Source organism: Myotis nattereri (genome assembly GCF_964212035.1).
Source record: "Myotis nattereri genome assembly, chromosome: 15".
Lineage (NCBI taxonomy): Eukaryota > Metazoa > Chordata > Mammalia > Chiroptera > Vespertilionidae > Myotis > Myotis nattereri.
Genome location: NC_138090.1, coordinates 26,612,752 through 26,627,981, shown reverse-complemented (window position 1 = coordinate 26,627,981; position 15,230 = coordinate 26,612,752). Strand labels below are relative to the sequence as shown.

The window sequence follows — 15,230 nt, the reverse complement described above, 5'->3', positions numbered from 1 at the left end:
GGAAAAGGAAGAGCGGAGGAGAGGGGGAGGGGGAGGGGGAGGGGAGGAGGAGGGGGAGGGGGAGGGGGAGGGGAGGAGGAGGGGGAGGGGGAGGGAGAGGGGGAGGGGGAGGGGGAGGGGGAGGGGGAGGGAGAACACACCCCAGCCGAGAGAACGCTTTCCTCCCAGAGCTAAGCAGGCCCCCTAAGCGTGGTCAGCCAGGCTCTGTCCCCCTGTCCTTACCACTGTCCCTGGCCCGTCTGTGTTTGGAAACTGTACCCTGAACTGCTCTTTGAATGGGACAAGCAACCCGCCTTGCAGGTTCCTAACACCAGACACGAGAGGATGGATTCATTCTTTGAGGACTGAAATATCACTGAGCTTCTTACTGCTCAGAACCCACAGCCATTTAAAAATTGCATCATGCCCTCTCAAGGGATACACCCTTCAGACCTGCCCTTCAGCCACGGCCTTGTCCTTCGAAAAACCAGGTCATTGAGGAGAAGTTGCTGGTTTTACACGAGAAGAAAAATGCTTCATGCAGGAGACCCGTCATGGCCGGTCCCCTGGAAAGTTAGCTTGCTGTGAAAAAGGTGGAGAGTGCCCTGGCCAGTTGCTCAGTGGTTAGAGTGTCAGCCTGCGGACTAAAGGGTCACGGGTTTGATTCCCGGTCAATGGCACGTACCTCGGTTGCAGGCTCAATCCCCAGTCTGGGTCACAGTGCATGTGGGAGGCAACCAATTGATATCTCTCTCTCTCTCTCCGCCCCCCCCTCTCTCCTCCCTCCCTTCCACACTCTCTAAGAATCGATGGGAAAATATCCTCGGGTGAGGATTAAAAAAAAAAGGTGGACAGCCCAGAACCCATGCACATTCATACTAAATGCTGGAGAACTGGACTTCTTGCTTCCCATGACTGATTTACCTGGTTTAACTGAAGGCCAATTCCTTAAGTCCTGCCCCAACTCAACTCATCTTCTTCAATGAATAAACGAATGAGGGCAGGTTCCTTAGCCCGAAGTGGCCCGCAGGGGTCTGTGAGGCCCTGGGGGTACAGGCAGAGCTCTGGGCACCTGTAGGCCCAGCAAGAACCTTCCCGGGGCCAGTGCTGAGCACAGGAAGCCCCTCCATCCCAGGCCAACCCGGACAGCTGTCATCCTGTCACCACCCCCAGAGAAAGGACCCACAACTTCCCAGTTCTCAACAGGGTCTGTGCCCTCGAAGCTGCAGAAGCAACCCCTTTACAGCCATCTCAGAGCGGCAGGGAGACGAGAAGGAAACGAACTTGCTGGGACTCCCCTGTGTTCGCGCTGGCGGGCGAGCTTTGTCAGTGGGCACAGCGCCCTTACTGCTCTCACTGGCAGCGGAACTGGCTTTTTTTTTTCTCTCCCAGTATTGCTCACCCTGCTACCCAAGTTACCAGAAGTGGGGCCCCGGGGCTATTTCCAGGGGGACCAACACCTCTGCTGGCCCGCATTGGCCCTCCTGCAGGCCCTGCCTGGTGAGCTGTACATGACTAACTGTTGCCAAGAGGCGGTGCCCTCCGGTTGTGTGCCCTCTGAGACCGGCCTTTCCTCCGCTGGAGGACTTCCGGATGCCAGAGGCAACACGAAGCCATGGCCAGGCCTACGCAAACCTCACACCCACGGCTGCTCTTTCGCACGCGATAGGCCCAGTGCTCGCTGTTATCTACACACATCTTCATCCCCCAGGCCGGGCAAACATTGTTCTTCCCTTTTCTCCCCCCTCCTCCCACAGCGCTCCTCTCACCGTACAGGGACAGGCTGTCCCTTTCCTCCTCGCAGGGCCCCACGTCACACGAATATCTGACTGTTTATTGACAATGGTCCTCAGCGAGATCTGTCTCCGTGAGGCTGGAGCCGCTCCACGCTGCCCGCGTGGCCCTGGGCGACTGTTAAGCCCCAGCGTCTCTATTTTCTAATGTAAAGGGGGATCAGCTACAGTTCTGAGCGTCCCCAAGGCAGGCCCTGCTCCAAGTGTTTCACATGCACTGATACAGTCAGCTCCCAACAACCCTGCAACGTAGGTGTTCTTAATGGTCCCTCTTGACAGTCGGGCAGACTGGGGCTCGGGGAGGTTAAGTGGCAAACAGCAGAGCCCCGACCGCCACCCAGAGCCAGTGAGCTGCACCCTCTGCTCCAGGGGCCACCTCATCAACGGGCTATTGTGCAGATGAAGCAATGGCCGAACGCAGGCTTGCGGCTGAACGCAGGCTTGCACACAGCCAGTGCTCAGTAGATGTTTGGTAACCAGACAAAGACCACCACCCTAATCATCACAGTCACGCTATTATTGAAAATTCTCAAGGGATGGTCATCTCTCACCTGGTGGTCCTCTGAGTGCAGTCCCGGACCGGTGTGTGAGCATCGCTGGGGACTCTGGCTCTACCCTAGACCCACCGAGTCAGAACTGCTGGGGTGGGGCCCGGAAGTCTGTTGGAACAGCCTTCCAGGGATTCTGATGCATAAGAACGAATCCAACCACCAAGGGAGACAGGGAGGACAGATAAGGACACTGAGGTTCCATGTGGGGTGCGGGGGGGGGGGGGTCAGGGAGGGGCTTCCCCCCGCCCCCACTAGTAAATGCCACAGGTGGGGCTTGAACTCTTGTCTTCTGACCCAGACCTTGTGCTTCGGGCTACACCCTGATGCTTCTCCTGCCTGCAGCTCACCACAAAGCGGGGGTCTGCCAAGTACACTGGGTGAGCAGGCAGGGACTGTAGCCCTGTGATGCCCTTCGAAGATCTGGAGACAACGCTCCCAAAATAAATCTCTTAGCTAAACAGACACTTTCCAAAAGACATCACCATTTCCCAGAATACAGAGTGAGTGACCTAGAAACCAAGGCCAGAAGAGAAGCTCTGGGACGGAGGTAGCTTTCTTCCTCCCTCCTCTCCCCTCCTCCCCCCGGCCTCCTCCTCTCGTTCTTTCTCCCTCTCCTCCTTCCTTCTCTTGCTGTCTGAAGAGTAAGTATTGACCACTGTGGCATCTTCATTGAGTTCATTCTTCAACAAACGTTAATTGAACTTGTTGTGTGCCAAGCTCTGCCCATGAGCACGTGGTTCCCAAAACTCAACACTCTAGAGAATGAGTTCAAGCCTTCACACAGGTTTCCGCCTCAGGCGTGCTAACATCAGTGCTGCCCCCATGAGTGCAGGTACATTCAGGCACAACGGGACGGAAGGAAGAGAGCCGAAGGCAAGACACACCTCATGGCATCTCACCTCGCCAGGTACCAGCTTGTGTGCTTTGGGCAGGTTATGGGACAGGTTATTCTGACCTTACTTTCCTGCTCTGTCAGATGGAGATAGCAAAACCTGCAGGTGGTGTTCTTAAAGGCCCTGACACATAGGGAAAGGCAGCTTTATGTTATTACTCCATTTGTATCAAGTTCTTGTACGTCTTGCCTTTGGGGAAGGGCTTGTGTTTTAGACGGTTAGCTGCTATACTGTTTGCTGCATGCAGACTTCGATTTCATCTCTTTATAGAGATGATACTTTTTGTGTCATTGCATAATGAATTGTGTTGTCCCATTCAGTATGCTTAACCTTCGATTCTACTTTATAGAATAGAAATACTGCCACTCCTGCTTCATTCGTTTGCTTCTTTGTATTTTGCTGGAATCACTTTAAGTCATTTAAAAGTCAAAGTCTCCGTCTTTTAAAAGCAGACTTTGGTTCAGACATTTAGTATAAGAGTGAGTGTGTGTCTGTGTGTGTGTGTGTGTGTGTAATTTTACTCCTTTATTAAACTTTTAGAACTCAGTTTTAGCCAAGCAGTTTTTGAGGAAAAACAATGACTCATTTAAAGAGGAAAGAAAAAAAGATAGGAAAAATGTTGGCCATTAGGCGGCTTTGACCTCGTAGAACTCAGTGTCCTCGCCTGCACAGGGATCCAGAACAAACGAAGGCGGATGAAGGCAAAGATGGCGATGGCGTGTGAGAGAGAGCCACACCAGTGAAGGTGAGAAACAGGGGAGGGAAAACGCTCGCTGGGGATGAGTGGTGCTACTCTAACCATGGGAATCCAGATCTAGAAGATGCCCTGGGCTAGAAAGCCGCAGCTGGCTCGTTTCACAGTGAGGTGAATGACTTGGCGAGATCACGCAGGCTGCTGGGCAGAGCAGCGACCATACTCACATCTGCTGGGTCACCATGTCCCTCAACCCGGGGCAGCTGGAGGGAGCAGACTACGTCCTGAAGGGCTTACTTAAGGAAAACCAGGCTGAAGCTTCCTTGCTAACGTTAGGAGGGAAATGTGGAAGAACAGGCTCCAGTACCATCAGTGGTTACTAACGAGAAGAAAATTCGTATCTTCGTCTGTGTGCTCATAGCTCAGGGTATACCCAGCCTATAAGAAACGCAGTGAGCAGAGTGGACCGGTATCTCTAAATTCATCAGGAGAGCTGGAAAGGTCACTAAATATCTGGGAAGTGAAGTATGTGACACATGAAAGCTTTCGGGTTAAACACGCGTATCAATGGGGGAAGGCAGGATTTACCAAACTATGAAAACGTTTGCGTCTGATGAGGCACCCCTGCATCTGTATTCAGACGCATCCAGAGGTAGCCATACAAATAGCTCTGTAAGTGGGAAACTAGGGCAATGGTTGCAGAAATGACTGGTCTAAATTTAGCTGGAGGCCCAGGAATGAGATCTCGGGTTTCTGGTATCCAGACCTTGGAATGTGGTTTCTGAGGGCTTAATAGGCTCTGAGAGGTGGTCACTGGAATGCCAGCGTACTCACGTCTGCGTAGATGTTGGTGCCAAACACAGGAGCCCAGTAGGACGGCTCGTCTTTGCAGTGCGCCGGACAACGAACCCTGGTAAACAAGGAGCATTTGTGTGATGGTCATGGTCAGCGGGAAACAAAACTTCTTGAGAAGCAACTGGCCCTCTTTCTTTGAATTTCAAGATGTAAGTTCTTCGATGGCAGGAAACTATCAAACTGTTTATTCTTTTCCAAAATAAAAGCCCTGGCCGGTGGGTCCATTGATTAGAGTATCGTTCTATATACCAAAAGGTTGTGGGTTCAACCCCTGGTCAGGACACATACCTAGGTTTCGGGGTGTGCACGGGAGGCAACCAACTGATGTTTCTCTCACACATCGATGTCTCTCTCTCTGTCTATAAAGTCCATAAACATATCCTCAGATGAGGATTAAAAGAAGAAGAAAGAGAAAAGTATATACTCCTCCCACTCTAGCAGTGGTAAAGACATATTTCCTCTTCTTAAATAGTTCATACGGAATTTTAAAACCCCAAACAAAAAGACACTCACAGATAACAAGGTGAGAGGGGATAAATATCTAAGGGAGGGGAGAGTGGGACTGTAAAAGGTGGTCCCTCCCACTCTTGGGTGTTGGCTAGTTCATCCTGTGGGCACATTATGGAGATTATAATCAATACACTTTTTAAAGGTCACTTCCCCGTGTGGGGGAGGAAAGGGTGGAGGGCCCTCACCTCCGTGAGTCACAGACTATTCCCGGGAAGGGGGGCTGATAACCTGAGGCGGAAAGGCGTCAAGTCACTGCCATGTCGGCTACCACATCCCCGCCCTCAGCACAGCGGATAGAGGATGAGGCGCTGCCTGGCACTGGGGATGGGTGGGCCCAGCCAAAGGCAGGAACTTCGCTTAAGAAAAGGCCTTTTGTCTTGATCTGGAACAGGGCACCTCAGCGGGGGCCCAGGGAGGGGAAATCCACATGTGGCCCCAGGACAGCAGGATGGCGGGAGGGAGAGCAGCCAGGCAGGAGTGAGGGCCAGGAGGGCGCGGGAGGGCGCAGGGGTGGCAGAGAGAAAGAGTGTGTGTGTGTGTGAGGGATTTCGAAAAAGAAACCAGAAGTCAGGTAAGAACGTTCTTTCCTAGATCTTCTGGAGTGGCAGGCCAAAGCCGACCGTTTGCATACGTGTCCTATGTCAAGTTTGTCTTTTTGTGTTTTATTTGGTTGAGATCATTTCCTTCCGCTTCTCTTTAATATTTGGGGAAATCTACTAAGAGGTTGCTATCCCCACTTGAGCATTTGGTGGGGGGAGAGTCAGAAAGGCAGTGGTGGTGGTGGTGGTGATGGCGGTGGTGATGGCGGTGGTGGGAGCCTCCAGAGGAAGGCGAGTAGCAAAGGGGAGGAGTCAGGGCCCCCTGTCCAGTCTCCAGCCTCCTGTCCCTCGCCCACTCCCTCCGTGGGCTGGACTCTGCTCACACCTCAGGGGTGTCCACCTGTCAGTTTTCAGGTCAGTATTTCCCTGGGAGAACCCACCAGCTTCCAGGCCCAGGATAAGGGTTCACCGGATGCTACATCACCAGCGTCTGAGAGGACCTGGTAGGCACTTCAGACACAAATGCTACGAGGACACTCTTTATTTTACGTTATGATGCACCCTCCTCCAAAATCAGCCACTTAAGGTTTGGAAGATGCGTGTAAACCTGGTCCTTAAACACGCTGTGGCACATCCGCAGAATGGAACACCATCGGCGACATGAAGGAATAAACGGGACACGCTCCACAACACCAATGGCTCCCGGAGCATGCAGAGAGCCAGGGCCCGACACAAGGTCTGCACACTGTGGTGCTCCACTTACAGAAATCCCACAAAAGGCAAAATCAGGGTGACAGAAGGAGATGGTGGTTTGTGGGGAGGTGGGGAAGGGGAGCGGGAGGGGAGGGCCTGACCACAGGGAACTTTCTGTCTCGATTGTGGCCAGGGCTGCACGACTGTGCATTTATCAAAACACGTTGAACTGTAAACTTATAGTGGGTGAGTTTTATTGTGTGCAAATCATACCCCCCAAACTGGGTTTTCATAAGCTGTTTCTAAATTGAGGCAGAGAAAATATCACAGCTCCGGCAGAAGAATCAAAGAGCTGATTGAAATGGACCAGCAGCATGCAGCCTGCAGAGTTCTAGACTGATCTAAGAGGTCACAGTGACAAATCTCCAGGTCGGCCTGAGGGGCTTGGGAGGAGCCATGTGGCAAATGAAGTCACTTCTACATGTGTGAGCACTCCGACCAATGAGGGGAGGAGCAGCAAATGGACAGCTAAGTTCCCAGAACTGAGTCTGGGACCAGCTGCCCACTGAGCTCAGCCAGTAGCGTCTAACAAGGCTGGTCCCTGGCTGGGCCATCCCAGAGATCCAGCTCTCAGTGGTCAGGGTAGGGTCCCCGGGAATCTGTGCGTCAAATGCCTCTCAGACTATTCCAATGTGCAACCAGGGTTGAGAACCAGCGGTGCCAGGGAAGGTCGAGTGGCCCTTGGCTTTGAACACGAATGGACTGCTTTCCTGGGCATACGCATTCAAGGGCCATATCCGGATCTCCACTGTACTTCACTGCCAGGAGATGACCCCCAACCCAGTACGGCACCTTCTCTCAGGCCCCATGTTTGCAAACCCAGATGCCAGTGGGCCTTACCTCGGGCAGTGGGTCCCTGGCTTCTCAAATGGGCAGAGCTGAGCGACGGTGGTGTAGCAGTCCAGGTCTTGCACTGTGGACAGGAGCCATCAGGAGACGGTCAGGTCAAGAGCTAGCCTGGGCCTCGGGTCACCCGCCTTTGAAATGACACCTGGGTCCTAGGGGTTCACTGAGCCCTCCAATAGAGCTGGGTGAGAACAGGTGCTAAGCCCCAGCGCTCCTGGCACTCCACCCGAGACCACTCAAGGGATGAGACAAGCCCATGCCTGAACGTGTTTACTGGCCAGGGATGCTACCACCGCAATAGCTTCTCCGTGGATCGACTACACTTCTCGTTGGCAGAGTGCTTTTCGATTTTGAAACCTTTCCCCTACTTCATCGTGTTGGATCCCCGTGGCAGGTATTATTGTAATTATAAGAGGAAACGGAGGCTCAGAAAAGCTGAGACCTCGCAGGACATGGATGAGAATCCAGGTTTCCAATTCCTGGGCCTAGAGCTGTTTCAAAGGAGGCCAGGGACTCTTTTCTGCGAAGTCACATGTTTAAACAACAGATGTAAGAAAGTGGTTCTAATACTGACCACCTGCTGTGTCTGACAGCATGTCCCCATCTAGTCCAGAGCTGGGTAAACTCTTGCTTAAAAGACCAGAGAGTAAATATTTCCAGCTTGGTGAGCCCTATGACCTATGCTGCAAAGAAACCACACATAGACGATGCATAAATGAACGGGCATGGCTGTGTGCCAATAAAACTTTATTTCCATAAACAGCAGGATTTGGTCTGAAGGAGGTCGTGACTAAAAAGCATGCTCTCCCATGGATGCATCCCATCCAACCAAATGAACGTACTCCACGTTTCCCTCTCTTGTCCATGGCAGACATTACTAATCTATCAAGCTCTGTTTTCTGCTGAGCCCAGAATGAGGCCCTAGCATCCATCTCAACACAATGCTCTAGGAATAAGTAGTCACTATCAAGCAATAGAAACTGATCCTCCCTACGCAACCTATTAGCTACTCCAGATCCAGGTGTTGGTGTTTCTGTGACATTCAGCCGGAATGCCAAGCCTGTGCTTCTGATTTAGCTCTCTGGGGCCAATGCCAAGTTCAGATATGTTTAGGAATTAGTTAGAGGACCGATTCCTGAGAACAGCATTAGTAGCAGGCAGGATAGACATTAAATCCATAACGGAGGGGAATGACATTTCCAGAGAAACCCAAGATAACCCATGTATTATGGTCACATTAAAAAAAAAAAAAAAAAAGCCACCAGCTTACCTTTCACTTTCGACACCGTGAATGAGCTGGATGCCTTGTATTTGCTATAGAAGGAAACATTCGGTAAATGCAAACAGAATGGCTTGTACGCTTGCTCCCACGTTTATTTTATTTACAGCTTCAATGTTTCATTTCCCTACTTAGCCCCCACCAGCCTGAAGGCCCTGAGAACACCTAGAGCAGGATCTAGAATGAACTTTCCGAACACAGCTCATTAACTTCTCTGGGGCAAGGACCCCTCAGGCAGCCCGAAGGAGCCCATGCACCCCTGCTCAGAGTGGCAGTTTTAAAATGCAGACGATAAACGGAAAAGACTAAAGGAAAATCAGTTATTATTAATATCATTATCAAACGGTTAAAACAAATTAGCATTAGAGTAATAGCCACACGTGTTATGAACGCATGAAGAACAGTTTAGAGGGGGGCCTCTAACTGCCGTCATTTCAGCGTAAGGACGCAGAGACTGCTTTGCGATGTCTGCAGCAAGTCCGCGTCCACCACTGGGAGAGTCGCCAGTGCTGCTAACCTAGTCTGGTTAGGGACCAACGTTCATAACGGAAGGACATGCTGCATTGCAATGAGAAGCTAGTAAAAATAAAGCTTTAATTTGCTTTATGTTGATTTCGCACATTCCCTGAAGTCTAAAATGTGAAGAGCCCGTTTTAGGTGCAAAGCTGGGCATTGAGCCAGAGGTGGCTCTAGGACAAGCGTCCCAGGCAAGCAGGATCTGAGCCTGGCCACGCCCACAGCCTGCACTGAGACTCCTCATGAGGTCGCCCAACTGGCATCTCCATCAGCACCTCCTTGGCTTTGGCTGACAATTCCTTGCTCTTTTTTTTTGTTTACATAACCCTAGGTCCTTAGCTAAGATGGAGAGGGGGTACTCGGACACCCCTTGAAGAGCTGGACCTTTCAGAGAGGATGTCTCCTGTCATTTTTGAAACGCTCAGCGTGACCTCACAATTCGCAGGGGACATGCTGCCTTGAACAATCACGGAGCATTTGCTCGGTGCTTCCTTGTCACAGACGCTGGGCTAGGCCCTGACACGCTGTGCCATCGTGGATTAGTGGGTGTTAGCCCTGGGGCCTGCCATGGTCCTCATTTACAAAGGAGGGTGCGGCCACCCAAAAGAGATGAAGAAACCGCCCAAGGTCATGCACAGGGAAGAAGCAGAGCCAAGTCTGTTTGACCCCATGACCTCTATTGGGCTTTATGGTCCCAGGTCACTAGCCTCTTGTTCCATAGAGGTCAACACATGGCCTCCTCGCCGAGCCCCAAAAAGTCAGAATAGCCAAGGACTGTCTGGCCCATCCACCAGCCACATACCTTATGTGAGAAACATTATCGTGAAAAAAAAAAGTAAGTATATGTTTAAAAACTGAAAAGCCTCATTCTTGGGAAGAAAAAGTGCTAATCCAGAATTAGCCTATAAACGCAAAGATACCAACAACTGTTAGTGATAAGGTGCCTGATGGTTCTTGGGGACAAGGAAGAAAGGCAAAGCGGAAGCCGAAACCCAACCAAACGAGAGAGGGAGAGAGAGGGAGGGGGCACCCACTACCGGAGTGAAAATATGCTGAGCTGCCTATGGGCGAGTTCCGAGTCATGGGTTAAGGTCATCTCTCAACAATACTTTTATAACCAGAAAACGTTGTAAGAATCGTTACCTCAAAGACTCCATGCCATTTCTCTCAGACTTGACGAAAAAGGGGACCCGCCCGTTCCTGGTGATGTCCACCAGGCCTCCTTTGTTGTCCAGGATCCCGTAGTGAATGGCGGCCCGGCATATGCTGGACGACTGCGGAGGGGAAGACCGTGAGTGCCCGGAAGTGATCCTGGTCGGCCGTCCCCAAGATGCTTGTCTTCAACCCACAAGAAGCCAACCAGTCGGGCTGAAGCTCACCCCACCTCCGACTCCTGCCTCTCTCCAGAACACGTGCGTCTTTGCCCCGTTAACGCCATGTTAACGGGGCGTCTACACGGACACAGGGCTTCCCGAGGGTTGGCCCCAGTGCCCCAAAGCGGCTACACCAGTTTGTGGGCCCACAAATACTCACAGATCATCTCTGCAAACGAAGGTCGGACAAAGGCGGGGAAGGGAAACCTTTTCCCCTGAAAACCACCAACCTTCTTTAAAAACACACGGCAGCAAGCCATTTAAAGAAAAACTGGCCACTTACACTTTCATAAAAGAGAGTTCCGAAGACCTTCGCCTTGTTGCTCAAGCAGCCTGCTGGGCACTGGTACCTGGCGGGAGAAAGGAAGCGATTTCCACAGGTGAACACGACTCCGCATCACCCTGCAGTGATCCCTGTTTTCTTCAGCAGCTCTGTCACCACACGCAGAAACGCTCCGGTGATGTGGAATCCATTGTTTTCTGGCAAGTCCCAGGTCGCCCAAGCTGAGGTTGATAGTCACGTGAACACAATTACAGATTCGGTTTGACCTTCTTAACGACTGCTTTCAGGTGCTTCATCAACATTTGTGTTTAAGACAGAGATGTGACTATCAGTGGTTCTCAACCTTGGCTGCACATTAGAATCACCTGGGAATCTTTTTAAAATCCTGATTTCTGGGCCTCATCCTCCGGAAATTCTGTTTCTTTGTTATGGGGTGGAGCCACAACATTAGTAACAAAGAAACAGAATTTCCGGAGGGTGAGGCCCAGAAATCAGGATTTTAAAAAGATTCCCAGGTGATTCTAATGTGCAGCCAAGGGTGAGAATCACTGCCCTAGAGAACGCACTGACTTTGGGAACTCATGTGAAAGCAATAACACACGAGATCTCCTAAGCAGCATGAGCGAGTCGGTGCCTGGGAGAAGGCTGGAACTACGTCGAGCCGCTGCCAGTCCTGGGAGATTCTGGACACTGTTTTTTTCTTTCTACTTTGTTATTGTGGTTGTTCTCCTGAGTTACTTGCAGTGAACAAGAATCCTTTTTAAAGTCAGAAAATAAGCCCAGTAAATGTTATTTTTATAAAAGCACCAGGTCCAGAAACAGGATGTGCCAGATGGTGGGACAGCTTCTAGGCCAGACACTGGGACACTGGGAACACTGGTGTGCACAGGTGGGGGTGAGCTATGCTTCTTGACCGGAGGTCTCGAAGAATCGTGGTGTGGACAGACCCTTGCCTCTCCCTGCCCGGGAGGCTCCCATCGGGGACTCTTTCGATGCTACCTCACAAGGGATACTTTTTAAACCCTGGCATTTTTCCCCACTGAGCACGCGGGCGTGATGCTGTCATCATGAGCTTGTGGGACAGAAGTCCCATTGTCATGATGGGACAATCCAGAGCGTTCCTAGCATCCTAGAGCCATGAGTATGGGAGTGGATACCCCTCGCCGACGCTGTGAGTCGCCCAGCACACAGGGAGATGTGCAAATGTCCCCAACACTGCAGGGGATGGTTGCACCACCACCATTGCCACATCTTGCTCGTCTCACCAACACATGGACGGCTGGCTTCTGCAGCACTTGCTGGCCCGCACCAGCTGCTCAAGGCACGAGGTCTGAGCCTCCTGAACGGCCTCATCCTGGGTTGCTAAAGCCCGTTTCCTGACACGCCTGCCCAAGGCGGAGCCACGCGCTCTAGCGCACCCACGTCCCAGTCCCTGCGGCATCAAACGGAACCCGCGCCTTCTCTTCTCAGCGTGCGCGTTACATGACGCGATTCGGCTTTAGATGAGTGAGTGCCAGCGTCCAGAGGAAGCCGAGGAAGGACCCCTCTACCGAGGCCGTGGTTTTCCAGCCGTGAACCTGAGCTGCGTGAGGCCGCTGCACCTGTTGGCCATTTGCTGCCAGAAAGTGCAGCCCCGCGGCACTGCCCAAACCAAACTCCTTCTTCTTGGGAGACGTCCTTCAGCATCCGAGTGGGCGGTACCTGATGACTCCATCTGCCAGATGAATGCATTCCACTTCCCGGGGCCACACTGGCAGCTCTCCCTCCAGCGGGGCCTCCGCAGCAGGCCTGCGGGAGCCACCGATGGCCAAGGAGCTGCCGCCCGCACATCCTAACACCACCCCAGCGTGATCCTCCGTGCACAGGACTCTGGGCCACCGTGTGGCCCCCTCACACAGGGGCATGATGGAGTCCCCAGTAACACAAAAACGTTGGTCAAGATTGTCACGTCTGCAGCACATGAGCCATGTACAAGTCTGGCATTTCTGCAGCTTGCAAATTCCTTTTGAGACAATAAGGCCGAGCATCTGTACTTTGAACACATCCTCCCGACGAGGGGTGAAACAGATCTAGAATATATGTCCCCGCGGGAGGAGACCCAGAGCTTGGGCCAATCGTCTAGGTCAGTGGTTCTCAGCCTGTGGGTCGCGACCCCTTTGGCGGTCGAACGACCCTTTCACAGGGGTCACCTAAGACCATCCTGCATATCAGATATTTACATTACGATTCATAACAGTAGCAACATTACAGTTATGAAGTAGCAACGAAAATAATTTTATGGTTGGGTCACCACATGAGGAACTGTATTTAAAGGGCCAGAAGGTTGAGAACCACTGGTCTAGGTCAAAGGTTATCAATTAGGGGTGCTCTTGTCCTCGAGGGATGTTGGCAATTTCTGGAGACATTTTTGGGGATCACAACTAGAGAGGTGCTGACTTCCAGTGGGCGGAGGCCAGGGGTGCTGCTCAGCCTCCTCCACTGCACAGGGCCCCCGCCACAGAGCAGTATCCGGCCCTAAAGGTCAGTAGGGCCAAGGCTGAGGAACTCTGGTCTAGGCTGACAGAAACCGGTCATCTTTGTGTGCCACACTCTTACCTTAATAAAGGTTGGCATTCACAGGGACCTGAATTTATGACACAGAGCAAGCTGAGTTACCTCCCCACTCAACCCTGGGAGCACACCGTTGCTGCTAAAAGTAGAGAATACCATCTTTTTTGTGTGTGATTTTCTATCCAGCTTGGTTTGGGTGGCCACCCACTGGCTGACCATGACGTGACCCGTAGCCGGCAGCAGGGGCTGCAGGAGCAGTGAGAGAGGGGTCCCGCCCAGCCTCACCTGTTGCATGTGGATCCCTTGCACTTGTCCTTCATCTTGGTGTCACACCTGACAACTTGGGCTAGGAGAGAAATGCAGAAATAGTCATCACTGCAGGAGCCAAGAGGATGAGACTGCAGACATTCCTCATAGCACCTCGTATTATTGCCCCATTTTATGGATGAGCACATTGAGTCTCAGAGAGTCAAATGGTATCCAAGTCCCAGAGCTGGTGTGTGGAGAAGGACTGGGCTCACAGGCCCTGCATGTTCTGTGCTCTCCCTTAGGGAGCCCGGCGCTTCCAGGCAGAACCCAGTTTCAGCCCAGGTCCCCTTTGAAAGGATAAGGTCTCACCTTAAAACACCTGCCTGAGGGGAACTGTCACTCAAGCACAGCTCCTAGAAATGGCTTAAAAATACCATTTTTTAGGAACACCTTAGAGTTATACTTCTGCAAGCTGCAGGCCACCCTGCTCCTGCTGCTTGTGGACTTGGAGCCCTCTGAGCCCATCAGCTCCCCTCCCCCACCCACCCCAAAGCAAACGGGCCCCTTCAGAGGCGGCTCCAGGGCGCACCCAGGGCAGAGAGGGAGCCTGACTCACTCATGTAGCTCACGGTGGACGTTTTCTTGGGTCTGACCACCCTCGGCTGAACCCAGTCGTGTTTCCCTTCAGTCACGGGCGCTGTCTCCACCTCGTTCATCTCGTCTGTTTCAGGTTTTTGGACGTAAGTCCCTTCTTCGTAGTGAAGATGGAAGGAGAAAAAAGTAAATGCTGAGATTCAACAAAAATGCACTTTGCAAAAACAACACTTGGAACCTAAACTTGTTTGAGGTTTAGTTTGACAAAGACTCATTTCAGTGGCAAAGAGAAAGTTACATTTCAGAACAGACCTGGCCAGGTGGAATTCTGCCAGCGAGTGAGACGGACAGGCCCTGCTCACTGTGTCTGCTCTGGCCCCAGGGGCTGAGCAGGGTGAGAGGCCCAGCTCCACACCTGGATTATCACCATGGTTTCCTGTCCTGCCTCCTCCTGCACCATCATTTGCCCAAGGAAGTACCTCCTCTGACCCCACACCATAGCTGCCTCCCCTATGAGGCCCTGGGAGAAGGGCCTTCCTCATTTGTACACCCATTAAGGTGCACGAAGACTTGTGTCAAAGGCCTTGGGCCCACTGCCCCTCATCTCCGGCACATCCTGCTCCCTTCTCTGCCCCTGTGAGCCAAGATCACTTAACTGAACTCAACTTCTTTCCTGCACTGAGGTGTGGCTACCCACTGACATTGCACCCATCATGTAGAATGAGCCTGAGAGACCCGACTCTTGTTTTTTTTTAAAAAGTGAGTTCATTGGGTCCCAATCTTTTCCCCATCCAAACATTATTATTTCTCCACAATGATCATGACAACCGTATCTTAAGACATTTTGATTAACTGAACAGATCACATTTCTTCTAAACATCAGTTCATTTATCTTCTAGCCTTCATCACAAAAGACAGCTATTCACTGCTGGCCAGAACCTGTCATCAGGTTACCAAACCGTAAATTTCAGCC

General features: G+C 51.9%; 1 protein-coding gene across 1 annotated transcript in view; it reads right to left on the bottom strand.

Annotated features, from left to right (window-relative positions):
- The window catches only part of CRISPLD2 (cysteine rich secretory protein LCCL domain containing 2), a 63,881-nt gene that overhangs the window by 13,699 nt on the left and 34,952 nt on the right, over positions 1 to 15,230 (bottom strand). Inside the window, exons 7-13 of the mRNA XM_081107969.1 lie at positions 14,280 to 14,414; positions 13,700 to 13,760; positions 10,865 to 10,931; positions 10,352 to 10,482; positions 8,684 to 8,727; positions 7,408 to 7,480; positions 4,745 to 4,820 (exon numbers count right to left, since the gene is read on the bottom strand). Of these exons, the coding sequence (XP_080964095.1) occupies positions 4,745 to 4,820; positions 7,408 to 7,480; positions 8,684 to 8,727; positions 10,352 to 10,482; positions 10,865 to 10,931; positions 13,700 to 13,760; positions 14,280 to 14,414 (587 nt within the window). The remainder of the gene's footprint in view (positions 1 to 4,744; positions 4,821 to 7,407; positions 7,481 to 8,683; positions 8,728 to 10,351; positions 10,483 to 10,864; positions 10,932 to 13,699; positions 13,761 to 14,279; positions 14,415 to 15,230) is intronic.